Source organism: Capsicum annuum, chromosome 4 (genome assembly GCF_002878395.1).
Source record: "Capsicum annuum cultivar UCD-10X-F1 chromosome 4, UCD10Xv1.1, whole genome shotgun sequence".
Classification (NCBI taxonomy): Eukaryota; Viridiplantae; Streptophyta; class Magnoliopsida; order Solanales; family Solanaceae; genus Capsicum; species Capsicum annuum.
The window spans coordinates 219,007,905-219,035,528 of record NC_061114.1 but is presented as its reverse complement, the minus strand read 5'-3'; the positions used below and the strand labels follow the sequence as shown (position 1 = coordinate 219,035,528).

The 27,624-nt window shown below is 35.0% G+C and overlaps 2 protein-coding genes across 4 annotated transcripts; one reads left to right on the top strand and one right to left on the bottom strand.

Moving 5' to 3' along the window:
* The first annotated feature begins 5,215 nt into the window (after window positions 1–5,215).
* LOC107867306 (inositol-tetrakisphosphate 1-kinase 3) lies at window positions 5,216–12,991 on the top strand. 3 transcript variants are annotated; one of them, XM_016713473.2, is made up of 11 exons: window positions 5,239–5,911; window positions 7,391–7,472; window positions 7,716–7,748; window positions 9,270–9,390; window positions 9,501–9,533; window positions 9,606–9,698; window positions 9,933–10,040; window positions 10,138–10,314; window positions 11,327–11,382; window positions 11,533–11,617; window positions 12,557–12,991. In XM_016713473.2, the coding sequence occupies exons 1-11, from the start codon at window positions 5,700–5,702 to the stop codon at window positions 12,625–12,627; spliced, it is 1,071 nt and encodes a 356-aa protein (XP_016568959.1). In that variant the 5' UTR covers window positions 5,239–5,699; the 3' UTR covers window positions 12,628–12,991. The 3 variants fall into 3 exon arrangements, with proteins under 3 accessions (XP_016568960.1, XP_016568959.1, XP_016568961.1); XM_016713474.2 differs by lacking the exon at window positions 9,501–9,533 and having other exon boundaries at window positions 5,216–5,911; XM_016713475.2 differs by lacking the exons at window positions 5,239–5,911; window positions 9,501–9,533 and adding an exon at window positions 8,298–8,518 and having other exon boundaries at window positions 7,387–7,472.
* An 884-nt stretch (window positions 12,992–13,875) lies between these two features.
* Window positions 13,876–14,507, bottom strand: LOC107867305 (50S ribosomal protein 6, chloroplastic). Its single transcript, XM_016713472.2, has one exon. The coding sequence runs from the start codon at window positions 14,435–14,437 to the stop codon at window positions 14,111–14,113; it is 327 nt and encodes a 108-aa protein (XP_016568958.1). The 5' UTR covers window positions 14,438–14,507; the 3' UTR covers window positions 13,876–14,110.
* Between the last annotated feature and the right edge of the window lie 13,117 nt (window positions 14,508–27,624).

The window sequence follows — 27,624 nt, the reverse complement described above, 5'->3', positions numbered from 1 at the left end:
TGACGTTGCCTTAAGTAATGACTTGAAAAATTTAAGTTACTTTCAAGCACCTTATTCTAAACTCTAAAGTCCAAGATGCATACCTAGTATCTAGAAACGTCTAGTACCATAGGCTTAGAAGTGGAAGAAAAGAATAGGTTTCTCGCTCTGCCCGATATTTGATATTTGTATTAAGATTCAATTAAATTTAAATTTCTACATTGTAGGTCTATTATTAAGGACAATATTTCCAATAAGAGTTTTTTACTTAATTCTTATGAATTCAAACTTGAGACTTTTTGAGACTTTTAATTAAAGTGAAGTAATCCCAATTATCTCGCTCCAATCATATATTTTCGGTCTATTCGTACGGAAAACATGATATTGGTGTGTTTAGTTTGAAGAAAAATGTTTTCTTGGAAAATAAGTTAGTTTCTTATTTATTTTCCTACGTTTGGTTGGTGAATGAAAAATATTTTTCGAAAAATATTTTGTAGTGTTTAATTAGTGAATGAAAAAATATTTTTCAAAAAATACATTTTAGTATTTAGCTAAAGCGTAAAAATACATTTTAAAAAAATAATTTTTGATCTCAAAAAAATATTATATTAGGGTGTGTTCGATATGAAGGAGAAAAAATATTTTCTAGAAAAATAAGTTGTTTCTTACTTGTATTTGTGTGTTCGTTATGTAAATTGGATAAATATATATTTTCTAAAAGTATTTGTATATATTTAACAAAAATAATGAGAATGAATATGATAAAAAGGGTGGGATAAGAAAAAGTTCTAATTTAAAAAAAAAACAAATTAAAAACATCATTTTTTTAAGAGGGGGTGGTAGTGGGGGTGGGGTTATCAAAATAGGTAGTAAGGGCGGTTAAGAAAATAATTTTTATTTTTTAAAAAATATTTTTTTTTGGCGGGGGGAGAGGTTGGGGGCTAGTACGGGGTGGGGGTAGGGGTAGGGGAGTAACAGTGGGGTATGAAAAAAAATTGAAATATTTTTTTTGAAGGGGTGGTGGGGGTGGGGGGGGGGGGGGGGGGGGGGGGGGGGGGGAGGAAGTTGGTAGGGTGGTCGGGTAGGGGAGGTAAGAAAAAAGTTTGAATTTTTTGAAAAAAAAAAAATGGAAAGGAAAAGGGAGTAGGGTTTTAAGTTTTGGGAAGGGGGTAAGGTAAGAAAAAAATTAAAAATATTTTTTTAATGGGGATGGTAGGGGGCGGGGTGGGGGTGGCGGGGGAGTGGGGAATTGAGAGACGGAGTAGGAATGAGTGATTTTGAGAGTTGTGTGAATATTTTAACTTAAGAGTGAGGTTGAAAGAGAATTTTGAAAATGTTTTCCCTACTTTTTGAAGGGAAGTCATTTTCCTTAGATTTAAGGAAAATAAGTTGATTTGAAAAACATTTTTCGAAATCTTTAAGCCAACCAAACATGAGAAAATTGAAAAATATTTTCCAGAATACCAAACACACTGATTATTATAGAACTTTTTTTACCATCAATTACAAATTAACAATACAAATTTAATATATTGCATTGATATAGTAGAATGACAAAAATTAAATTAAATATATAAATATTCATAATCAAAAAGTCCAAATCCACAACTTAATTAATTGATATCTATGTGGTTACTCAAATATTATAGCTACTAAAGTTAAGATTCACTTATGAAATTAGGATATGTAGTTGCGGAAGCTAATAAGTTGCATGAAAAAATAACCAGATATAATACCATGTTTCTTGATTAGTCAAACGTGCAATTTGTCTTAGAGAAGTACACGGTTACTGTTAATTAATTAAAGATACTTGTTAGAATAAAAGTAATAAAAATAAACATGCAATATGAAAATATCTTCACAAGTAGCAATAAATCAAAATATATAAGATAATGATTAGCAAATGTCGTATTGACTAACTATAATTATCATGAACCATATATTTAATTAGTCGTACATACAAGTAGAAATTGCATTGACAAAACTTCTAATTAAACGTCAAGTGATCCCGACCATTTCAATATGTGGTGCATCTAAATGCTTTGAGATAGACCTACCATCTTTGTCACTATTCAATTTCCCATATTGTTTTTTTTTTCCCCTTTATTTTCAGTCAATTCCTTACATCTTTTTTAACAGAGTGAATATTGCAAAGGGGCATTTATACAACATATTGGATATAATTCTGAATTTATCTTAGATTATTTTAAATATGGGTGAAAATTAACCATAGTTTACTTTTTGTTGCCAGGGAAAATATCTTTTCCTGGTCTCCAAGTTATTAAGAAATTGTGTTTTTGGTCCTTGCTATAAATTACTCAACATATTTAACTGTTAATTAATTAAAATATGTATTTTGATCTGTTGATGTAAAAGAATATGCTATATTTGATTGTTATAGCACTTTTTTTTTTACCGGCAGACACAAAATAACAATACAAATTTAATATCGCATAGATATAGTAGAACGAGTAGTACTTATATTAAATCTGTAAATATTCATAAGTAAAAAGACCAAACAGACAACTTAATTAATTGAATATCTATTATGGTTACTCGAGTATTATAGCTACTAAAACTAAGATTGACCAATAATCAAGAGATCAAAAGTGCATTAAACTTTGCTGTTAGAGATCAAAATATTATATTTCTTCACAAGATAAAAAAAAAAATATATGCATCACATTTTAAACCTCACTTCTGAAATACACTAAATGTTATAGTTAAAATATTACTTCGCGTGTATAATAATTTATTGATTTAAGCTGACAAAAAGGATCAACTCAAGCAATTAGAATCTTCCAGATTAAGAAAAACGTGAAGAAGAAAAATGAAGAATCTTTGGGCAGGATATGCACGTTGCCAACTTGGTAAACAAAATTTGATTTTGTGTTGTGATTATTATAAAATAATATCCTAAATTAATTAAATGAGATACTATAAAAATCTTAAGTATATCTGGAAAATGATGTCCAACTGTTCAGGATAAGTCCAACACATGAAGACCATGTGGATACCATATCCATCATAAAATACCAATAGTAAATAAAGTAATTTCTTTTAATTTAAAAATTAATATCCATCACAATTACGTATCCAGTATGAATCATATGCTCGATTATTCACACCTCACTTCAATTCTGGAAAAAAATAATTTACCAATTCAGCAATTCGGAAATGCATATATAATATACGTATTTGCATACCATACATTTTGAACTCGTCTGATATTTGGTAAAAAAAGTTAGTATGAATTTATATACTCCTATATTGTTTGATTTGGCAATTCATTTTTAATATAGCTATTATCGATATTATCAAATTTGATACATTTAGTTTATATTATGACAGGATTTATACATTTGATAAATTTGATTAATAAATACATAAAAATACTATAGGTAACTTCTTTTTATATGTTCAAGTTTTAGTAGATAAATTTATTTATCTTTTGAAGAGGTATTAAATATTTGTAAAGTTGTGCCAAATACCGCAAATTGATTTCATCACTACAATATACTTATTGTAGGCGTGTTAAGGTTGAGCAGGTTAAGAATGCTATTTGCAGGATTTATAGGAGTAGAGCGAATTGAGTCAGACAAGATTTCAGTGGATTTTTGGAATGCACAAGAGGGGCAGGTATAAAGTGGCTGGCAAAGTTGTTTAACAGAACTTTCAGGACAACAAATTAAAGATGTCTGAAGCTTGGTGATGGAGTATGATAGTTTCATTGCATAAGAACAAGAATGATATTTAGGATTACAATAATTATAGAAATATCAAGTTGTTGAATCATACTATGAAAGTTTTGTGAGAGGGTGGTAGAGTTGAGGTTACGAAGGATTGTTACTATTTTTGAGAATCAATTTAGATTTCTGTTAGGACTCTCGACTACTGAAGTCATTCCCCTCGTTAGGAGACTGGTGGAACAGTTAAAAAAAGGAAGAAGGACTTGCACATGGTGTTCATCGACTTAGAGAAGATGCATGATAGAGACCTCAGAGAGGTTCTTATGGAGGTGCTTAGAGGCTAGAGGTGTACCTATGACGTATGCTAAGACGATTAAGGATATGTATAAGACTCAGGTTAGGATAGTGGGAGGAGATTCAAAGCACTTTTCCGTCTTGAGATGTTACACCAAGGATCGACTCTTAGCATGTTTCTATTTATCTTGGTGGTGGATGTTTTGATGTTGCAAATTTAAAGTGAGTGTCTTGGTGTTTGTTTTTTGTGAATGATGTTATCTTGATTAATGAGACCCGTCGTGGTGGAGTCAATGCTAAGTTGAAGGTTTGGAGGCAAATCCTAGAGTTTAAAGAATTTAAGTTGAATAAGTCCAAGATGAAATATTTGAAGTGTAAGTTCAACGAGGTGTCGCATGAGGTTGATGTAGTTGTAAAGCTTGATACTCAGACCATCCAGAAGAGAGATAGTTTCAAGTATCTATGATCTATGATTTAGGAAAATGAAAAGATTGACTAGGATGACACTCATCGGATTGAGGTAGGGTGGATGGAATGAAGGCTCGCTTTCGGAATCTTATATAACAAGAAGGTGACTCTTAAACTCGAAGGCAAGTTCAAGTGAGTGGTGGTTAGATCAGTTATGTTAAATGAAGCGGAGTGTGGCCATTTAAGAAATCTCATATTCAAGAAATGAAGGTGACAGAAATAAAAATGTTATGATGGATGTGTGGGTGTACGAGGAAAGATAGGGTTAGAAATGAGGTTATTCGAGATAAGGTGGAATGACTTTGGTGGAAGTCAAGATACGGAAAGTAGGGTTGAGATAGTTCGGTCATGTGATCAGGACAGACACGAATACCCCCGTGTGGATGTGTGAAAGGTTGACTAGGGACGAATTTAGGCGAGGTAGAGGTAGACTGAAGAAATATTGGAGAAAGATAATTAGACATGACATGTAGTAATTTCAACTTACTGAGGACATGATCCTAGATAAGAAGATGTAAAAGAGACAAATAAGAGTAGAAGGTTAATAGGAAAAAGTACATCCTTGCTAGTAGGTAGTAGGACTTTATTTTGTTATCCGTGCTAATAGCTATACTGTTAATGTTATCTTTGAATGTTCCATTGTTTGTAGTATTAATTGGTGAGTATTATTTATGTTATTAGTTGGTGCAAAAATGAGATTTTTTTTTTAATGAGTCAAAAATATGTTATATGGAAGCGTTATCCCCTATAAAAGCAAAGCTTCCACGCGTTACGTGAGGCAATGTGGTATTTACTGTCACAGCTAAGTAACACCACCAACCAACCCCACATATTTTGCTATCCCCTCTCTATTTAGTACGCGTGTATATGCTGCCCCCATTCCCCTATCTCTTGCTATATATAAAATCCCCACACTGTTTCTACTTTTTTTTCCTCTCCTTTCATCAATTCCTACACCTTCTCAAAAGCATAAAAAGGGCACTTTTATCACCATTGAAGAATCCCTTTGAAAGGATAACGAGAGGCTGCTAGATTCTTCTTCTTTTTTTTTTTTTCTTAATATCTGAGCTTGTTGGGGTCAAAGATCTTAACTTCAACTATTTGGATTTCTGGAATTAAAGATTACAATTTTTTTTGTTTTTGGGAAGTTGTGTTTCTTTGGTAATAAAGATTTGAACTTTTCTTTGATTAATTTGTCTTCTTGAATTGGTTGGAGTAGAAAGAGGGAGTTTTGTGGGGATTGAAATTTTTCTAAGTAATTTGGTGTAAATGAGGATGAGGGGTGAGATAGTGGGGTACAAGAGGGAGATGGAAGATGAGGAAGAGGAAGATTACAGCACAGAAGAAATGAACCACAGGGAAAAGGAAATGGTTGGTGGAGGGGTACCACAGTCTAAGAAGTTTGTTGTGGTGGTGGGTTATGCTCTTACTTCCAAGAAAGTTATGAGCTTTTTGCAGCCTAAACTTGAAGGTCTAGCTAGGTAATTTTTGTCTTTCTGTTTATTTAAATCATGGAAAATTTGCCTTTGTTGACTGTTGTTTTATGTGAATGTTCCGGCAAGATAATCACACACTCTATTGGAGCTTGTATGTAACTTTTTGTCTTCTGTTTTTTGGTTTGGTGTGTTCAGTTTATCTTGATGTTTCTTCTGCTGGCTTCTTGTAAATGCTGTTCACTATCTTTTTTCTTTCATTGTTGTGTTAGGAAACTAGTTTTTAGTAAGGTACATTAAGATTACTTAGTTACATGGATTCTATATATTGAACCAAGGGTCTATCCGGAACAGCCTCTCTACCTTTGAGATATAGGTAAGTTTTGGGTACACTCTATCCTCTCCGGACTAAAGTGAAACTACAGTGGGTATGTTGTTTTTGTTGTTGCATATTTGATGGGGTTCCCAAATGACTGTTTTGATAGGGAATTTTTTTTTTTTTTTGTGGTTGAAAGTTGAGAATTTTATTTTTTAGATCCATTACTTTAGATGGTTGCTTTTCCTTGAGATTGTGAGCTCTTTTAATTTGTACAGTTAGATCATTTGAAATAATCATAATTTAGGCAGTATATTCTTTTACTTCGTGTGGCCAGCATAATTGGAGAATATTTTGGAGGATAGTAACCTCTGACAGATATTTTTTGGTGCTGGTATACGTCATTGTTACAAAAAAATTTATTTCTTGGAAATATCAATTAATTTACTGGTCGCTTTCTAAAAAATGACCTGTTTGTATGTTAAATCAATGATGTTACCTAATTTGGCGTTTAGGAAGTAGTGGGTTAGGAATTAGTCATGGTAGACTTATAAAATTCTCTTGACAAATATTTTGTTGCTGGTATAACTCCCACTTTCCCATTTTATTCTGCACTTTTACTGTTTGAGTTTATTAATCTTATTATTAGTATCATTTTTATATATATTCTCAATGTATTTTTTTCACTTTTATTTTACTTATTTATTATGATTATGATTTGATGTGAGCTTAACCGACGAAATGAGGATTCATCTGGTGAACCTAACCTAACTAACTTATTTGGGACTGAGGTTTAGTTGTTGGTTTACTGTTTGGGATTAAACTCCGCGTACCTCTGCTAAGAGTCTCTCCGTCAGTGCCCCACTTGTGCTTCCCCTGCCTGATCCTACCTCATCGAATTACCATTTGAACATGTGATCCAGTGCAATCAATTTTACGTTCTTTGGATTGTGAATGCTTTTATGGATCGTGTTTTCTGTCTGAAATGTGTAGTTGATCATTGAACTACAGTTGTGATTGTCTTGTAGAAGCAGAACTGAACATTACACTTATGAACTATGAATGAAGATCCCCTCCACTTTGCTACCATGCCATTACCTTGATTTTGCGTCGCTCAATTTTCTATGCAGACTTCTTTTACTCAAGTCTTGTTACATGGATTGAGAAAACAATTGCAATTTAGTGGCTAACCTTGATAATTTATTCTGCAGGTCGAAGGGAATATTGTTTGTTGCTATTGATCAGAACAAACCCCTTTCAGATCAAGGTCCTTTTGACATTGTGCTCCATAAGGTCCACATTTTCTGCTTTTCTAATTTCTTTGTGTATCTCTCTTTCTTATGGGAATGTATTCTTTGTCTATTTAATCCTATTAATATCTTATAAGAGCACATCGTCAAATATCTGTTCTAAAACATGTTACTTGTGTGTATATGCTTTGCATACCTAATCCGTATAGCTTGTCCCCAGGAAATGTCATTCTAAAATGTGCCACTCTCTATCTCCATCTGACATTTTCGTGCTCTTTTCTTGCAGTTGTCAGGAAGCAAGTGGCGGCGTAATCTTGAGGTTGGTTCATTTGAAAGCTTTCTTTGTGTGTATTATTATTTACAGAATCCTGTTGATAACTTTCAAGAATGGAGCTTGGGCCTAACTCAACCTCAAAAGCTAGCTCAAGAGGTGAGGATTACCCAAGTTCATATAAGCAAACCACTAGTCCATTCCCCAACCAATGTGGGACTTTTACCCTCTCTAACACTCCCCTCACGCCCAGGCCTAACTGGCACTGGCGCGTGGACCGGAAACCCAAAACGGGAATGGACCTGGCTCTGATACCATGTCAAGAATGGACTTGGGCCTAACTCAACCTCAAAAGCTAGCTCAAGAGGTGAGGATTATCCAAGTCCATATAAGCAAACCACTAGTCCATTCCCCAATCAATGTGGGACTTTTACCCACTCTAACAATAACAGTTAACTTGCATCGTTCAGAATTTTTTTATATGTGTAGGCTACAATATAACGTAATTACTTGATGTGGATTAGACATGCTTTGGCAGTGATTGGTGAGACGAGCTGTCTTTTTGCTTAAACTTGTTCCATCTGACATAACTTGCAGACAGCTAGCTCTTTCCTCCGACATGAGTCATGAATTGGTAATTGCATTCGAAGCCTCAAGCTTCTAGTGAGAATCTTTCTCCTTGGTGGACAGTTAGCTGATTGATTGCAGATAGGATTCCTGGTTTCCATAAATGGACCCTATTTTTTCCGCGGCTCATCACAATCCTCATATCAGCTTAAGAGGAGAGCACTAACCTAATCAATGTCTTTTAATCTTCGGTATATTTCCTTTTAAGTGCTGATGTAAAGTCTAATGTTCCCCAAGTTGCTTGGGATTGAGGCGTAGTAGTAGTTGTTGTTTGTTGTTGCGTCATCTGACTAGTGTGTTAAGTTATTTACCCTTGCTAGATCATAAAATATTTGGTCTGTTGGTTTGAAACAATGATGATTGAACACAACTGAGAAAACGGATTTTCTTAACATGGTCATTATTCCCGTATGGTTACTTGAGCTGAATTTTAAAAACTCAGCCAGAAGATATGTAGGGTTGTTCTTCCTCTCTTTCTATTTTCTTTTATTCTAGTCAAGTAAGATACATAATGGAAAACAACTCTTGGGATATTGGGAATGGAGAATATTCTATGTGAGGTACGCACAATTTGGCAAGCAGAATGCTTAGGGCACCTTTTATGTGTGGAAGTGAAGTGTCCAGTGACATGATCTGGATTTGTAGCAAGAACTTAATTCGTAAATAACAAGGGCTAATTGGAAAGGCTTTTGAAATGAGTAAATCAGATTAAGTTGTTGAACCAGCTATGCGTCTATTTTTCCACTGTAGAGCATCGCATGCTAGTTTTGTCCGACTAGTTGTTTGAAAAGGTGAACTCACTGTGTGCTCTGTTCACCTTATTTTATTCTGCTTTTAACTGTTGTTTGCTTCTCTAGAGCCTACTTTTAGTTTAATTAACTGAGTATATAGGAAGAACCTCTGTTATTTTTCTCCTTACCTCTTTCTTTGCTCTCTGTATAGGAATATAGGCTAACACATCCAGATGTCACAGTTCTTGACCCTCCGGATGCCATACAGCAAGTATACAACCGCCAATACATGCTTGAAGATGTTGCGGACCTGAACTTGTCGGACACGTATGGTAATATTTCTTGTCTGTTATGATTATTTGAGAACTATTGATTGCAGTACTTTCAACCCCAGGAAGCTGTGTGAACTGGGATTGCCACGTTTTCTTTTTCTTCTTGTCAGAAGTGGGGAGAGGGCCAAATGCCGGGCTTCTGGGTAAGGGGGATTGAGGGTGGAGTTTACTATATCAGTGAGAAAATGGATCAACTTATTTTGATTGCCTGACAGGGAAAGTCGGTGTTCCAAGGCAACTGGTTATTGAGAAAGATTCTTCATCTATTCCGGATGCAGTAGGTAAAGCTGGTCTGAGACTACCTATTGGTACGTACTTATTTCTCTTTTTGTTTCTTTAATCAACTGTTCTTTAGTTAGTTTCCACTTTTTAAACTCAATGAGGTCTATACCTCGCTTGTAGCCATCAAAAGTGAAACTGTGTAACGTACTGGAGACAAGCATCTGAATAGTTATGGAAGAGATTTCTTTCGACTTGAGCAATATGTAAACAAAGTAATCTGTTCACACGATTCCTGAATCGAGCTTCTTTTATGTTCTCAGTTGCAAAGCCTTTGGCTGCTAAGTCCCATGAGTTGTCTCTCGCCTATGACAAGTTCTCTCTTCAGATGCTTGAACCCCCACTTGTGCTACAGGAATTTATCAACCATGGTACGTATCTTAGTTGAAATATTGAATTGTGCCTTCCATGTGCAGATGTTTATTAGTATCTTGTTGCCGATTATGTTTTTTCTTCTTGTGGTTGTAGGAGGTATTCTGTTTAAGGTATACATTGTCGGGGAAACAGTTAAGGTGGTTAGACGATTCAGTTTACCTGATGTTAGCAAACGTGAGCTGTCAAAAAACCCAGGGGTTTTCCGATTCCCAAGAGTTTCTTGTGCTGCTGCATCTGCAGATGAAGCAGATTTAGACCCTTGTGTCGGGGGTGAGCCAACTTTTCTCTTAGTGACACTCTTTCTAGAGACATCAAATATATCATACTTAATATGGGTGCACCGAATTTATGGCATGCACTAGAGGAATAAAGTAGATGAAAAATAAGTGTTTCTTATATTTCTTTTCTATTTCATTAATTGAATTTATTTCTACAAACTAGTCAATGATTTTAAAGCTCCTTAGAAGCTAACATTATGGATCGCCAAGAGCTAGCAAGTACGGGATCACTGTTGTTTACCAGTTATGATTCCTAATAAGGATGTCATCTTATATGACTTGTCTTAGACTTTGAGTTTTCCTAATCCTCACGGCGTATCTTGTTGAGAGTTTTCTAGGACCGTAAGCTTTTAATTCTTTTGAATCATGGGATCACGGGAGTTTAACCTTGGTCTTTTACCACCAACAATAAGCTTTACATTTTTTGCACCTTCTCTGCCCCAAAAATTGGAACTTTTTTCCTAATTTATTCATTCTAAACGATCTGTGCTTTCTTTTTGTTTCTTCAACAATTCAAACTTATGCAACTATTATTCATTTGATGTTATGACATTTTCAAGGAGCTAGATTACATTTGTTTATTTACAAACTCAAATCGGATAATGCTTTCAAATATTTTACTGCTTAAACAGCAGTGCAGAATAAGTTTGATTAAGAGGAACATGAAGAGCATTTTCTGGTTAACTTCCTTCCCCTATTTATTAGTTCCCAGAAGTGCTTTAAAAGGATCACAATTTGACGATGTTGTATCAGAGGACTACAAGAAGGGATTGGTTAGGAAGGAGACCGTTCCGTTCAGTCATTATGGTTATCTGGTATATGATTCCATTTGTAGTTCTTGGATGGGACACGCAATGTGAAGTTTAAAATTTAGAAACTAAAGAGATGTGCCGGGATGAGACGCACTGTAGTGGTGCATCTAATTATGTATATCTACTTGTAGAGACCTAAAGTAAATCTTGGGACATTGTTATATTACTTTTTTAACATCTCATCCTTTGCAGAGCTTCCTCCGCGACCATTACTTGAGAGGCTTGCTAAGGAACTTCGACGTAGATCGGTATATTTCTTTCTTTTTTCTCTTTTCCATAAGTGATGTTATAAATGATGTGTGGTGCTTGCTTTACGATTTATGCATCCTCGTCTTCAGCTTGTGTTTCTGCTGCTAAATAAGGTAATATCCTAAAGTGTCATTGCATTGTTTGCGCAGGGACTCCGGCTCTTCAACTTGGATATAATAAGAGAGCTTGGAACCGAAGACCGATATTATGTCATAGATATTAATTACTTTCCTGGTAAGAAATCCTTCCAGTAGATTACTAGCCTGTTTGGCACTTACACTTTTTAAAAAAAGAACTTCTTTGGTAAACTTGCAAAAGTGTTTTTAAAAATAAGTAGTTTTTCTGCTTTTGGGAAGAAAGTCAAAAAAAGCAGAAGCAGATGCAAAAAAATATTTTTTTTATGACAAATACATCCCTATCACACACACATATATTTATATATACCTTATTAGTCAATTAGCATATCTTACAAGTTTGATTAACGTTTGATTTTTAAAATTTTACATTTCATATTTACGTCATAATTCTTTATGATTTATATATTGTTATTTTATTTTCACTCATTTTTTAAAAATAAATTTGAAAATATCATTGATGATGATAACTAAAGAATATATAAATTATTTTATTATTATTAATGATAACAATTGACAGATGAATCATGTTACAAGATTGTATTTTGACATCACATATAAATTTTTTCTCGAGTATTTAATTTTAAATAAATAATTCATGAAAAGTGACATATTTGTTAAAATATAGTGTATATATATATATGAATATGATGACTGTTTATTCGTAGTAAATTTCGACACTGTAAAAATATATTAAAAAAAAATAACAAATAATAGATAGAATTTTATTTTAAATATTTGTCATCAGGTAGTATACATATATGAATTTGGTTACTTAGTTTTACAATTGAAACGGTAAAAACATATCCAAAAGAAAAGGGTAACAAATAACAAATATTATCTCATTTAGATATTTGTAAGCATGAATATAGTGTTTGCTAACTTTTAATGATTTAATTTATGAAATAACTTTTGTATTCATTTTTGTTTGATGCTCTAAGTAATATTTTCCTTTCAGTAGATTACATTTGCACCAGATTTTGGAGTAAAGATTTTTCTCTGAAACTGATGATTGCAATACTTTTATACCATGCTACAGGTTATGGGAAGATGCCAGAGTATGAGCACATATTCACTGATTTTCTTCTGAGCCTTGTGAAGCAGAAATAGCAAGGAATTGGGAAAATCAGCTCCTCGTTAACTATTACTGGAAATGGAACTACTGGGAAGGAATCCTCCCCGCAGCACGAGGACGATAACCTTTCCAAGATTTCCGTAAAAGCTGGTTAGAGACGCTGGTGGAAAGCGCAGAAGAGCTCTATCGATAATGGCTACGTCTTTGGAAGCTTGCCCCTTGTACACAATCCCAATTTACCGAGCATAGGATCCATCTTTCATTTCCCGTCTTTGAGAATTGATAGGTTGGAGGTGAAGAAGTGGTAAAGAATTGCTTCCACCTTGTAAAAATGTCGTCAGGAACATATCAATGTACACTGTTGGCTCTTCTAATCTTACTGGATACCTTGGTTTTTCGTGTTGCCGAGTCATTTTGTTTTTTGCAACTTAGTTAACCATGTTATTGCCAGAAAGATTTGACTCAAAAAAAGTGTTGTGAACGGGGAAGAGGTGCATACGTTGAGTTTTAAGATGGTCATGTTCTGAACATAGTCGAGACCACACCGTGTAGTTGAATGAGTCCATGCCTAGATGCATCCGCATTGTTGGCACAAACATAGAATGCCCAACACAGAGTGGTTAAAAAAAAGTGTTACTGAAGGTACACAAGAAACGAATGTCGCGGAGTATGTTATTTGTTGGTGCACTTCTCTTCTCCATTATTTATGGTATGGATTCTTCATTACTGCATTTGCTTAACATATTTGATTTTTATATGATTTATTTACTTGAGTGAAGGGTCAAATCGGAAAATAGATGCTCTAACTCCTCAAGGTAGCATTTGCCTACTCTATAATCAAATGCGTTGGGATTCAGCTGGTACATAAGAATAAGCATTACAAGATCAGATTATTTTCATGCTCTCCAATGTTATTTAACATAACAGAAAATGATAAAATGCAACTTAGGCTTTAATCAAGTCATCTTACATCAAACAGAAATTTAACCAGTTACAATCCTCGAACTGCAGATCCCACTTTACTTTGTAAAAATATACGGAGTATGTTGTTGTACAATCTGGAACTGTAATTAGAATAGATATCCAAAGTTTATTTTCTCCATCTTGTTTTATCACAAGCTACGACATTTTCTTGAAGACCTTATCTAGTCGCAGTTTAACATTATTACTAGGGGTCGTTTGGTACGCAGCTAGTACAAGCAAAAATATTCCACAGGATGGGGGTATCTATTTTATCTCAAATTCGATAGTACTGCCTAATATCTGGCACCAAACATGCATGGTTTAATAAAATAATCTCGAATTTAACTAATAACTCACCTCGAACATACAATAAAGTTAGTTCCAAATTTTAATCGAGATTATTATACTTATCCCACCAACAAAACAAAACGGCCATCAGATTGAGAAGTCTAGCATAAAACATTACCAAACCCCTGGCAGAGTATCAAACGGAAAACACCATTATAGAAAGCACAAATAACAAACTAAAAATTACAGAAACGATTACTCGGGAGATTAAGCGTCGGATTCCGAAGCTGGAGCAGAAGCGGGTTGACCCGATACCGATTCATCAGTAGCAAATGACCATTCCGGTGGCAAAGTGGGCATGGGAGGATACAGGGCGGGTTTACGTCGAATATCCCAAGGTTGAGTCTTCTTTGGGCGTGTCTTCTGATGGTGAGCTGTAGCCTTCTTTTGTGGCCTCGATGAACACTCAATTACCATCGGCGCCGCCGCCGGTAACTTGGTGGTGGTGGCTCCGACGGAGAATGCGGTGGTGGAAATAGGTGAAAAACGTTGTAATACTGGCATTTTTAACCCGAATATGGCTGAGGCTGACATTTTTTTTTTTGTTCTGTTGAAGGTTTTGCTTCGAATGGGTGTGTTTTTTGTGGAAGAATTTTGAAAATGGATTGGGTTTGTTATCTTTTGGTGATTTCAGTTTTTGACATCATACGACGTCGTTTACGGGTTTTGGCCTAAAAGCGTTTTGGGTTATTTTGAGAATGTTGGATCTGAAGTGAGTAGTAGAACAATTGGTCCTATAGCTCGGATAAATTGCATTTTTGTCACTAGTTTGTTGGAGAATAAATATGGAAAAATTACCTAAATAAACAAGATAAGTTTCTAAACTTTTAAAAATTTTCCCACTTTTGAAAAAGTACTTAAATTCCAACTTTTCATATTTTTTTTGGTAAAATTGAGATATAAGTTAAAACCTACAACTAATAATCTGATTTTTACCAAAAACAACCCACTTCTCCTCTTTGTATGCCGCAATTTTTGGTGCGGTTTCTATCCAATTTCTCCATCTAATTCAAAACTTTAAAGTAAGGTAATTTTCCTCCCTAAAATCAGCTTCAATTTCTTCTAATCCTTTTTACGTTTTTTTTTTTTTTAATATTTTGCGGCTGCGTTTACAAAGTGAAATTTCAGTGTTTTGGTTGAGCAATAACTTCGATTATTTATTTTTAAGGCTTTATTGTTTGAATTACCATTATGAATAGAAATTTGGGACCTTTTAGTCTTGGGTTTTCTCAATAATTTAATTTGTATCTAAGTAATAATCATTACAGTTGTCAGTTATAACATATATTCTATTTGATTACAATTTGAACATCATCTGGATGTCATCATGTACTACTTGAGGAAGAAGTACAAAAACAAAAATTTTCCAACCAGAAACACTACATGTAATACTCCGAACTTTTCTTAGCTTAGATTTGTCCCTAGAATATTAAGAGAGAGCTTCCAAAGTGAATATTGATTATTTCGTGTGGAATTCTTTATATTTAGACCTCCCATTATGTGGAAAATTGAATAAATTTTTCAACGATATAAAATTCGTCTAAATTCGATAACCGAGTAAGAAGTTATGGCCATTTTAAGTTCCAGTTGTAAAACACCATGATTTAGGCCCTTCGCGCATTGCGGAGAAGTGTAAAATCATAATTGTCAATTTTCAGTTAGACTCCACGATTTTGATGCATCGCAGAGAGGTCCAATTTCTCGTTTGGCAATTTCTAGTGTCACTCCACGCGACTAGCACTCCTTGCCAGTGGTCAAAATGGCAAACATAAGAGCTCTGCGATGGTGGCGCGTCGCGGAGAGAACCCAATTCCCACTCATCCTTTTTCCAGTGAGCCACCGCGATTGTGGCGCGTCGCGGTGGCCACCCAGTTCACAAAAATTTTATTTTTTCAGTTCTGACTTAAGTTTAAAAAAGGCATTTTGGTAAATCCACAAGCACCCAATTCGTCCAAAACAAGGGATTAATCATATCCCAAGAACTTTATGCTCATTATTCATCATCCTCTTCAAAAGCAAAACCCTAGAAACCAAAAGCTTCTTCTCTGAGAAATCAAAATCCTCCATAGAATTTCCAAGAAAGCTTCAAATTGAGGATTTCCAAAGTAAGATAATCAAGAGCCCATCATCAAGAACTCAATAGGAATTCAAAATTTCAAGGTTTCTTCATCTAAGCATCAATTAAGGTATGTGGAGTTATGAACAAGGATACTCCTTTCATTCTTGTGGCCAAAACTTATTTTAAATTACAAAGTTATTTGATTTTATATGATTTTCCATGAAATTGAAATTAGGGTTCATACCCAATGTTGCCATTTAAAGGATTATGAAATTTCAAGTGAATTATAAGTTGAATTACATGTTTAGTTTCATATTTTCATGCTTATTGCAGTAATTTCTAAATTTAGAGATGAATTATCATTGATTTTACTATCAAGCATGATTACTATGATATTTTGACATGAGTTTGATACATGGGTTTTAAGCCCCAAGTTTATATGTTGAGATTTTGAGAAAGATGATGCTTTAAGCATCTTATGAGTTGATTATTTCAGTTTTACAATAAAGCTTTGATCTTTTGATCACCAGATTAGCTATGAAATCCACTTTACAGATTATTACAAATTACAGAAGTCAGAACAGCTTTAATTATAGATTTACTTAGATGATTGCATAATTGATTTTAGATAAACCCTTATGCAAGTTTTAAAGTAGATTTCCAACAGAATGAGCGTAGAAAATAAAAAGGGAGTAGTATTTAGCACCGAGCGGGGAGTGTGGGTTTAGCGCATCCTACTTCCACAGAACTACGTAGCCAACATAGGTACAAATTATCAGATTATTCCCATTTCTATGTGGATGACAGTTACAAATTTGATCACTTAGCTTAGGTTATACTCCTTGGCAAGAGTATGCCACCACTCCCCAACATGAGGTTTCTTCCTTAGGAGGATGAAACATTGGACTCCATGTAGCTCGCATGGTTTATGTTGGTTAAGAGAACCTCCCTGGTAGAGAAAGATATACAGCTTTTCAGATAAAGTATTTTTCCTAAAGTTTTAAAGCTTACATACTACAAATTTTAGAACAGAAAAGCTTACAGAAACTAAGTGTAAAGGATCACAGTCTATTTCAGATTATGCTTTACAGAAAAGATAATAGTTACAGATTTCAGCCTTCAGATTTCAGAGTGAGCTCTTCTATACTTAGACCGTATGATTTATAAAAAGGAAAAATACGAGTACGACTTTTAGAACTAAATGTCATGGCTCACCAAATTTATAAAGTATGTTTTGTTTCTTATTGCCACATATATCAGCATTTCAGATATTCTAACTTAGGTGAGTCATTTACATTTAGCATGAATTGTTTTATAAACGATGATTATGAAATGATGTTTTACTTATGCATATCACCCCCATATACTCAGTACATCCTCAAAGTACTGATCCACCTATACGTCTATGTGCTACATTGTCTCAAAATGTAGGTACAGGTGCTCAGTACCAGCAGCATGAGTAGTTCGAGCATCTCCATCAACATTCGATAGTTGGTGAGTTCTCATAGTTTGGGGACTTATTTTATCCATTCAGATTTTGTAGTTTATCAGTTTATGAGCTTTTATCATTTCCTTTTAGACAGTCTGAGTTAGCAGGGAGTTTGTACCAGTGACTCTCTAGTATTAGTAGTAGAGGCTTGTCAGACTACTAGTGTTGATACAGAATATTCAGTTTTGATGTTTCAGATGTTATGTTTAGATTTTTCTCAGATATTACGAATAATTTTTGCATTCAGTATGACTTTTATGTCTATAATTTATTTATTATAGGGTTTAGGCTTAGTAGCAGGTATACAGGGTTGGCTTAAGGCTATTCGTAGTCTTGAGTATTGTGTGACATCTCGGGATCATATTTTGGGGCGTTACAAACTTGGTATTAGAGCCTAAGGTTTTTAAAAGTTTTAGGTTGTCAGACAAGCCACGTTGCGTAGAGTCTTGGTCATGGGTGTGAAGCGCGCCATATTTATGAATAATAGGCTATGGAAAATTCTTAGAAAATCATCTCTTTCTTTCATGATCTATCGTGCTTACAGTGTCTCTATCTGCTTTTAACTCATGATGTTACGTGACATTTGATCATGTTTTCTCGTCGAGCTAATGTTCACATAAATGATAACCAACCACCTCAGCCTGCAGATCCTTTGAATGAAAATGTGTCACATGCATAGTTTTAGGCTGCCTTTCAGGTACTAGCCCAAGTTGTGACAGCTAATGTTCAGGGAAACCATCAGGCTGCAGTCTCACCTCTACAAGATGGGGACTTAGCCGCATCCAGAATTCAAGATTTTATGAGAATAAACCCGCTAGAGTTCTTTGGGTCAAAGGCAGGTGAGGACCCATAGTTGTATCTTGATGAAGTGAAGAAGATCACCTGAATTATGCATGTTTTTGAAGAGGAGCGTGTAGAATTGGTATCCTATAGGTTGAAGGATATTGTATTTGACTGGGTAGTGATGTGGAAGAAGAGTAGAGGGGAGAATGCAGCTCAGATGACTTGGAAGATATTTCAGGATGTGTTTTTAGATAAGTTTTTCCCATGAGAGATGAGGGAAGCCAAGATAAAAGAGTTCATGAACCTGAGGTAGGACTCGATGACAGTGAAGGAGTATTGCCTAAATTTCAACCAGCTGTCTAAGTATACCCCTGATCAAATGGCTGACCTTAGGTCAAGAATGAGTAAGTTCGTGACTGGAGTGTCTAGATTGGTGGTCAAAGAGTGTAGAACTGTCATGCTTATTGAAGACATGGATCTTGCTAGATTGATGATTCATGCTCAACAGATTGAAGCAGAAAAGTTGAGGGGAAGTGAGAGAGGAAATAAGAAGGCTAGAACAGGGCAGTTTGAGTATGGTCAGACTAGGTCTTAAGAAGGAAATCATGCGCAATCTCAGAACCGTTCATCTATGCCTGCACCTTCTTCATCCAGTACTCCTGCACCCAGAAATAGGCAGAAACAATGGGGTAAGTCTTCCATGTCCAGATCCTAGAGTAGTGTGGGTGGTAGGCCCAATTATCCTATGTGTATTAAGTCTGGTAAGAATCATTTTGGTGAGTGTTTGGCTGGTCAGAAAAGTTGTTTTGGATGTGGTAAGTTGGGTTACAGCATTAGATATTGTTCGCATGCTAAGTAGGGAAACAGAGATGACTACCCCCAGACTCAGGCCACTGGTGCACCAGCTTTTTTATGTCGCCCAGCTCCTCCCCAGGGTGCATCATTTAGTACCAGTGGCAGTCAACTCCAAAATTAGTTTTATGATTTACCATCCATCCAGGAGTGGGAAGATTCACCAGATATTGTTATGGGTATACTTCATGTCTTTCATATTGATGTTTATGTGTTGTTAAACCCTGGGTTGAGTTTCTCTTATGTGACCCCATTAGTTGCAGTGAATTTTGAGATAAGTTCAGAAAGGATCCCTGAACCTTTCTTGGTTTCTACCCCAGTAGGTGAGTCAGTTGTTGCTACGTAGATTTATAAAAAGTATCCTTTTACTGTTCTTTATAAAGTCATATTAGCAGACCTGATAAAGTTAGACATGGTTGACTTTAATCTTATTCTTGGTATCGATTGGCTTCATTCCTGTTACGCATCTATAGATTGTCGCACCCGTGTGGTGAAGTTTCAGTTCTCAGATGAACCAGTCTTTGAGTGGTCAGGTAATTCAATGTCTCCCAAGAGTTGTTTTATATCTTATCTTAAGGACAGAAACTTGATATTCGAGGGTTGTTTTTATTATCTTATTCGAGTTAAAGACACTAAGTCTGAGACTCCAACAATTCAGTCAGTTAGTGTAGTTAATGAGTTTCTTGATATTTTTTTTGAAGATATCCCACGGGTACCTCCTGATAGAGAAATAGAATTCAGGATTGACTTTCTTCCCGATACTCAGTCTATTTCTATCCCTCCCTCCGTATGGCTCCCGCAGAGCTTAAGGAGTTGAAAGAGCAACTAAAAAATCTTCTATATAAAGGTTTCGTAAGGCGTAGTATTTCTCTATGGGGCGCTCATGTCCTATTCGTGTGAAAGAAAGATAGTTCTTTGTGTATGTGCATCGACTATTGTCATTTGAATAAGTCACAGTCAAGAACAAATGTCCTCTTCCTAGAATTAATGACTTATTTGACCAACTCCAAGGTACCAGTTATTTTTCAAAGATAGATCTTAGATCCGGCTATTATCAGCTTAAAGTAAGGGAATGTGATATTCCAAAGACAACCTTTAGAACCCGTTACGGTCATTTTGAGTTTCTAGTCATGTCCTTCGGGCTAACCAATGCTCCAGCAACATTCATGAACTTGATGAACAGAGTGTTCAAACAGTATCTGGACATGTTTTTCATAGTCTTTATAGATGATATCCTTGTCTACTATAGCAGTGAGGATGATCATGCAGACCATCTTAGAATTGTGTTGCAAACTCTTAGAGATCACCAGTTGTTCGCCAAGTTCAGCAAGTGCAAATTTTGGCTAAGGTCAGTAGCTTTCCTTGGTCATATTGTTTCCAGTGAAGATATTAGAGTTGATCCTCAAAAGACAAAATCCGTAAGGAATTGGCCTAGACCTATCTCTCTGTTAGATATTAGGATTTTCTTAGGTTTAGTTGGTTATTACCGTTGTTTTGTTGAAGATTTATCTTCTTTCGCGTCTCTTATGTCTAGATTGACCCAAAAGAAAGTTAAGTTCTAGTGGTCAGATTCCTACAAGAAGAGTTGTTAAGAATTGAAGACTCGACTCACTTCGGCCCTAGTCCTAACATTACCCGATGGTACGAATTGTTTTGTGGTGTATTGTGATGCCTCCAAGGTTGGTTTGGGTTGTGTATTGATGCAGAGGGGTAAGGTTATAGCCTATGCCTCTAGACAGTTTAAGCCTCATGAAAAAAATTACCCAACCTACGATCTTGAATTAACTGTTGTGGTGTTTGCTTTGAAAATCTTGAGACACTACTTGTATGGTGTGCACATTGATGTGTTAACAGATCACAAAAGCTTGCAGTATGTATTTACTCAGAGGGAGTTAAATCTCTATCAGAGAAGGTGGTTGGAGTTGTTAAAGGATTATGACATGAGTGTGTTGTATCATCCGACCAAAGCCAATGTAGTGGCAGACAGCCTTAGCAGATTGTCCATGGGCAGTGTTGCTCATGTGGAAAAAGATAAGAAAGAGTTGGCTTGAGAAGTTCATCGATTGGATAGATTGGGTGTTAGGTTGGTTGATTCAGCTGAAGGGAATGATGAGTTCAGAGTAGTTCCGAATCTTTCTTAGTTTCAGAAGTGAAAGAGAAACAAGATATGGATTCTAGTTTGGTCAAACTGAAGGAGTAGGTTAAAGATCAAAAGGTAGAGGTTTTCTCCCAAGGGGGAGATGACGTGTTGAAATACCAAAATAGATTGTGTGTGCCTTGTGTTGATGAGTTGAGACAGAGAATTATGGCTGAAGCGCCTGGTGCACGTTATTTCATTCATCCAGGTGCTACCAAGATATACCATGACTTGCGAGAAATCTATTGGTGGAGTGGTATGAAGAAAGATATAGCAGAATTTATAGTAAGGTGTGCTACTTGTCAACAGGTTAAGGTAGAGCACCAAAGACCTGGTGGTATATTGCAAGAGTTTGGTATCCCCACTTGAAAGTGGGAAGTGGTGAATATAGATTTTATGACCGATTTACCCCATTCGCGTCGTCACAATGATTTGATATGGGTTATTGTAGACAGATTGACTAAGTCAGTGCAGTTTTTACCAGTTCATACGTCTTATAGAGCTGAGTATTATGCTAAGTTGTATGTTTGAGAGATGGTTAGATTTCATAGAGTTCCTTTGTCTATCATCTTAGATAGAGGTACTCAGTTTACCTCTCAGCTTTAGAGAGCCTTTCAGAAGGGTCTTGGTACCCAAGTTCATCTCAGTTCAGCTTTTCATCCGAAGACAGATGGTCAGGCAGAAAGGACCATTCAGACTTTAGAAGATATATTGAGAGCTTGTGTTCTTGATTTTAAAGGTAGTTGGGACGAACATTTGTCGTTGATTGAGTTCGCTTATAATAACAGTTATCATGCTAGCATTCAGATAGCTCCATTTAAGGCTCTTTATGGGCGAAGATATAGATCACCAGTTGGTTGGTTCGAAGTGGGTGAGGCTGCTTTGATTGGGCTCGACGTGGTATTTGAAGCCATGGAGAAAGTTCAGTTGATTAGGGAGACACTAAAAGAATCCCTGAGTCGTCAGAAATCTTATACAGATATGAGGAGAAGAGATCTTGAGTTTGAGGTTGATGATCTAGTGTATTTGTAAGTTTCACCCTTGAATTGAAAGGGCTGAATAGATTTGGCAATAAGGGGAAGCTTAGTCACCGCTATGTTGGTTCCTTTCATATTTTGAGTCGTGTTGGGAAGGTAGCGTATGAGCTTGAGCTACCCGCAAATTTGTACTCAGTTCATCCGGTATTCCATGTGTTTTTGTTGAAGAAGTGCATAGATGATTCAGCTATTGTAGTCCCTCTAGAGGATATAAATATTCAGAATAGCCTTTTTTATAAAGAAGTTCCAGTAGAGATTCTTGATTGTCAGGTTCGTAGACTAAGGAGCAAAGAAGTTTCCTTTGTCAAAGTCTTGTGGCGAAATCAGTTCGTTGAGGGTGCTGCTTGGGAAGCGAAAGCAGACATGCGTACCAAGTATCATCATCTCTTCTCTACGAACTCAGATCCGGTCGAAGGTAATAAGTCTTCCTTCATTCAGTTCTTGTCTAAGTCTCAGATTCAACTATATAGTTATTTTCATAAGAATTCATGTACTTTCAGATCAATTCAGTAGCTCATTATATTTGAGATTCGGACATTTAGTTTATCTCAGTTGTGCATGATAGATTATAGCCTCAAATTTCTCAGTATCTTCATCTTAATTAGCCACATTCGAGGACGAATGTTCCCCAGGGGAGATATTGTAATACCCCAAACTTTTCTTAGCTTAGATTTGTCCCTAGAATGTTAAGTGAGAGATTCCAAAGTGAATATTAATTATTTCGTGTGGAATTCTTTATATTTAGACCTGCCATTGTGAAGGAAACTGAAATAAGCTTTCCAACGATATAAAATTCGCCTAAATCCGATAACCAAGTAAGAAGTTATGGCCATTTTAAGTTCCAGTAGTAAAACACCGCGATTTGGGCCCTTAGCGTGTTGCGGAGAAGCGTAAAATCATAATTGTCAATTTTCAGTGAGACTCAGTGATTTTGGCGCATTGCGGAGAGGCCCAATTTCCCGTTTGGTAATTTTTACTGTCACTTCGCGATACTGGCGTGTCGTGCCAGTGGTCGAAATGGCAAACATAGGGGCTCCGCGATGGTGGCACGTCGCGGAGGGAACCCTATTCCCACTCGTTCTTTTTTCAGTGAGCCACCGCGATTGTGTGGCATCTCGGTGGCCACCCAATTCGCAAAAATTTTATTTTTTCAGTTCCGACTTGAGTTTAAAAAGAGCATTTTGGTAAATCCACAAGCCCCCAATTCGTCCAAAACAAGGGATTAATCATATCCCAAGAACTTTATGCTCATTATTCATCATCCTCTTCAAAAGCAAAACCCTAGAAACCAAAAGCTTCTTCTCCAAGAAATCAAAATCCTCCATAAAATTTCCAAGAAAGCTTCAAATTGAGGATTTCCAAAGTAAGATAATCAAGAGCCCATCATCAAGAACTCAATAGGAATTCAAAATTTCAGGGTTTCTTCATCTAAGCATCAATTAAGATATATGGAGTTATGAACAAGGATACTCCTTTCATTCTTGTGCCCAAAACTTGTTTTAAATTACAAAGTTATTTGATTTTATATGATTTTTCATGAAATTGAAATTAGGGTTCATACCTAATGTTGCCGTTTACAGGATTATGACATTTCAAGTGAATTATAAGTTGAATTACATGTTTATTTTCATATTTTCATGCTTATTGCAGTAATTTCCAGATTTAGAGATGAATTATCATTGATTTTACTATCAAGCATGATTACTATGATATTTTGACATGAGTTTGATACACGAGTTTTAAGCCCCAAGTTTATATGTTGAGATTTTAAGAAGGATGATGCTTTAAGCATCTTATGAGTTGATTATTTTAGTTTTACAGTAAAACTTTGATCTTTTCATCATCAGATTAGCTATGGACTCCACTTTACAGATTACTACAGATTACAAAACTCAGAATAGCTTTAATTATAGATTTACTCAGATGATTGCATCTTATACTAGTTTTAAAGTGGATTTCCAACGAAATGCAAATAAAAAGGGAGTAGTATTTAGCACCGAACGAAAAGTGTGGGTTTAACGCATCCTACCTTCCACAGAACTACGTAGCCAATGTAGGTACAGATTATCAGATTATCAGATTATTCCCACTTCTATGTGGATGACAGTTACAAATGTGATCACTTAGCTCAGGTTATACTCCCTGGCAAGAGTATGAAACCTCTCCCCAACGTAAGGTTTCTTCCTTAGGAGGACGAGACATTGGACTCCATGTAGCTCACATGGTTTATGTCGGTTAAGAGAACCTCCCTGTCAGAGAAAGATATACAGCTTTTCAGATAAAGTATTTTTCTTCAAGTTTTAAAGCTTACAGACTACATATTTTAGAATAGAAAAGCTTACAAAAACTAAGTGTAAAAGCTTACAGTCTATTTCAGATTATCCTTTACAGAAAAGATAATAGTTACAGATTTCAGAGTGATCCTTTCTATACTTAGACTGTATGATTTTCAAAACGGGAAAATAAAAGTACGACTTTTAGAACTAAATGTTATGACTCACCAGGTTTATAAAGTATGTTTTTCTTCTTATTGCCACATATTTCAGCATTTCAGATATTCCAGCTTAGGTGAGTCATTTACATTTAGCATGCATTGTTTTATAAATGATGATTATGAGATGACGTTGTACTTATGCATATCACCCCCATATACTCAGTACATCCTCAAAGTACTGATCCACATATACGTTCATGTGCTACATTGTCTCGTAATGTAGGTACAGGTGCTCAGTACCAGCAGCATGAGTAGTTCGAGCATCCCCATCCACATTCGACAGTTGGTGAGTTCTCATAGTTCGGGACTTATTTTATCCATTTAGATTTTGCAGTTTATGAGCTTTTAGCATTTCCTTTCAGACAGTCCGAGTTAGCTGGGGGTTTGTCCCAGTGACTCTCTAGTATTAGTAGTAGAGGCTTATAAAACTACTAATATTGATACAAAACATTCAGTTTGATGTTTCATATATTATGTTCAGATTTTTCTCAGATATTATAGACAATTTCCACATTCAGTATGACTTTTATGTCTATAAATCATTTAATTTGGGGTTTAGGCTCAGTAGCAGGCAGACAGAGTTAACTTAAGGCTACTCATAGTTTTGAGTACCGTGTGACGTCTCGGGATCAGATTTCGGGGCGTTACACTACCATAGATTACTTTTTCAAAGTGTTCATCGATAAGGCTTATGTGAATTACTATAATGGTGACGTTGGTAAGGAACTTGCAACTCAAGAATGGTGAAACATTTAAAGATATAATTATGTTTCAATATATGAGTATATATGTGTTTTAAATTAAATTAGTGATTACTTTGCAGGGATTGCGGTATATTTGTAGTTGTCTATACCGAGTATCTGAACAAGGGATTCGGCATTTCATCTTCTGGTATTAATGCTCAATACTATCGTCTGAGATATGCTAGTCTTTTGTGCAAGTACGGGTGTGAAAAAAGCAGAGAATGGCTATTTTAGTGAGAATGACGATCCATCAAGGCAAAGTAGCAAGTTCGCACCAAAATAAACAGACCGTATTTTGCATATTCAGTAGTTATTTATTTGTTTGCTAGTTGGATATTAAAATCATTGATGATGTTATAAAATTTGATGATGTTAGTAATGTTTAGATAAACATACATTATGTTCTTTTAATAATTAAAAACTTCTACTTTGTCGCCCATTTTAACACAACGCTAAAGCATTTAAAGATATAATTATGTTTCGATATATGTTTTTCTTACACTTTATAAAGACACTGTATTAGATACATATTTTGCAATATTTTACAATTGTATGTATCTAGAATAATGAAACATATAATACACTAAAATAGTATAAAGCAACACAACATTGCATTGTTATGTATCTGTAACCGTTTTTTGTTCCTACTAAGACATGTTGCCTCTAAAGTGCATAACAAATTATAGCAGAACTTAGTAGATCTAGCTCTTAAAACTATTAACATATTAGATTTTACAAGTGATACAAATTATTTAAACTTGTATCTAAAAATTTATATGAGATACATATTACTAAATTGTATGTCGCTAGTATAAGAAAACATATCTTACTATATAATGATAGTAAGTAACACAACGTTACATTATTATGTATTTGTAACAATTTTTTGTTAATTCGAATACATGTTTGTCTCTAACCTGCATAACAAAAAGTATAAGAACTTATAGTATCAAATCTTAATAATATTGACAAATTATATTTTATTTACATTAGATACACATTTTGTAAACTTGTCTCTATAAATTTATGGGAGAAACATACTATAAAAATATTTCTCTTTTCAATCATTTACAATGACCGAACTACTAATATACAATTTAATAACATTATCAGTTCAATGTATCTTAATTTCTATATGATGTGTCACGAAAATGAGCTCATGAAAACATATATAACTAATTAACAAAGGTACGAAAATGACAATTTATTTCGGTAACTGTTTTTCTTAAAATCCTTAAAAAACAACAATATTCTGAATAAAATATCAAATCAAAGAGCTAAAAAATTCAGCAACAAGCTTAGAAATTATGCAACATTATTCACCAGTTAACTACATTGTCACTCCTCTTTTGGAAAGAAGTTACAAGTACGCCTGTTGTGACCTTCATAACCACATCTCTCGCAACAATTACTATCCGATGTCAATGTTTCACTTGATTTCTTGTGCCTGTTTTTCTTTAGTCCAAACACAATCCACCGAACAGCATCGTAGGACATAGCTAAATCAATGAAAATAAAACTTCAACTTATTTTTCTTCACTTACTGTCGAAAAATAAATTACTAGATACATTAACTGCACAAACATGTATAACATGTATCTAAAACAAACCTTTTATGTTTTTTTCGTATGTTGTTATAGATAAAACTAAAACAAAACGAGATACATAATTAATCAGAACTATATAAACTCAGATACGAGATAAGCAAAATGTATTATTAGCATTAAAAATGTATCTCGACCTTATTAACATAAGGACAAAAAATTACTGTAAAACAATAATGAACCAAACGTTAGATACAAAATTGAATTAACGTAGAGATAATTAACAACAATTGATACATAAAACCATATCATACCTTTTCTTGTACGATTTTTTGGCATAGAAATTGTAATGAACCTCAATTTTTTTTCGGGTTTCGTCGATTTCCAGTTCTTCGGCAATTGTAGAAATTAATTTTTCGTAAGTTACATGTTCGTTGATCACAATTTTATCGCTCTTATAGCCAACATAGTTGATTTCGTTAACCCAAACACCGGAATGATGTAACAACACTGAAATATTCATTTCGAATACACAAACAAAATTAACAAATCTAAAAAAAAAAATGATCGATTGATTGTTTTG

Coding starts and splice junctions, on each gene's coding strand:
- LOC107867306 (XM_016713473.2), top strand. CDS start 5,700: ATGAGGATGAGGGGTGAGATAGTGGGGTACAAGAGGGAGATGGAAGAT. Junction 7,473..7,715: donor TTGACATTGTGCTCCATAAG/GTCCACATTTTC, acceptor CTTTTCTTGCAG/TTGTCAGGAAGCAAGTGGCG. Junction 7,749..9,269: donor AGTGGCGGCGTAATCTTGAG/GTTGGTTCATTT, acceptor CTCTCTGTATAG/GAATATAGGCTAACACATCC.
- LOC107867305 (XM_016713472.2), bottom strand. CDS start 14,437: ATGTCAGCCTCAGCCATATTCGGGTTAAAAATGCCAGTATTACAACGT.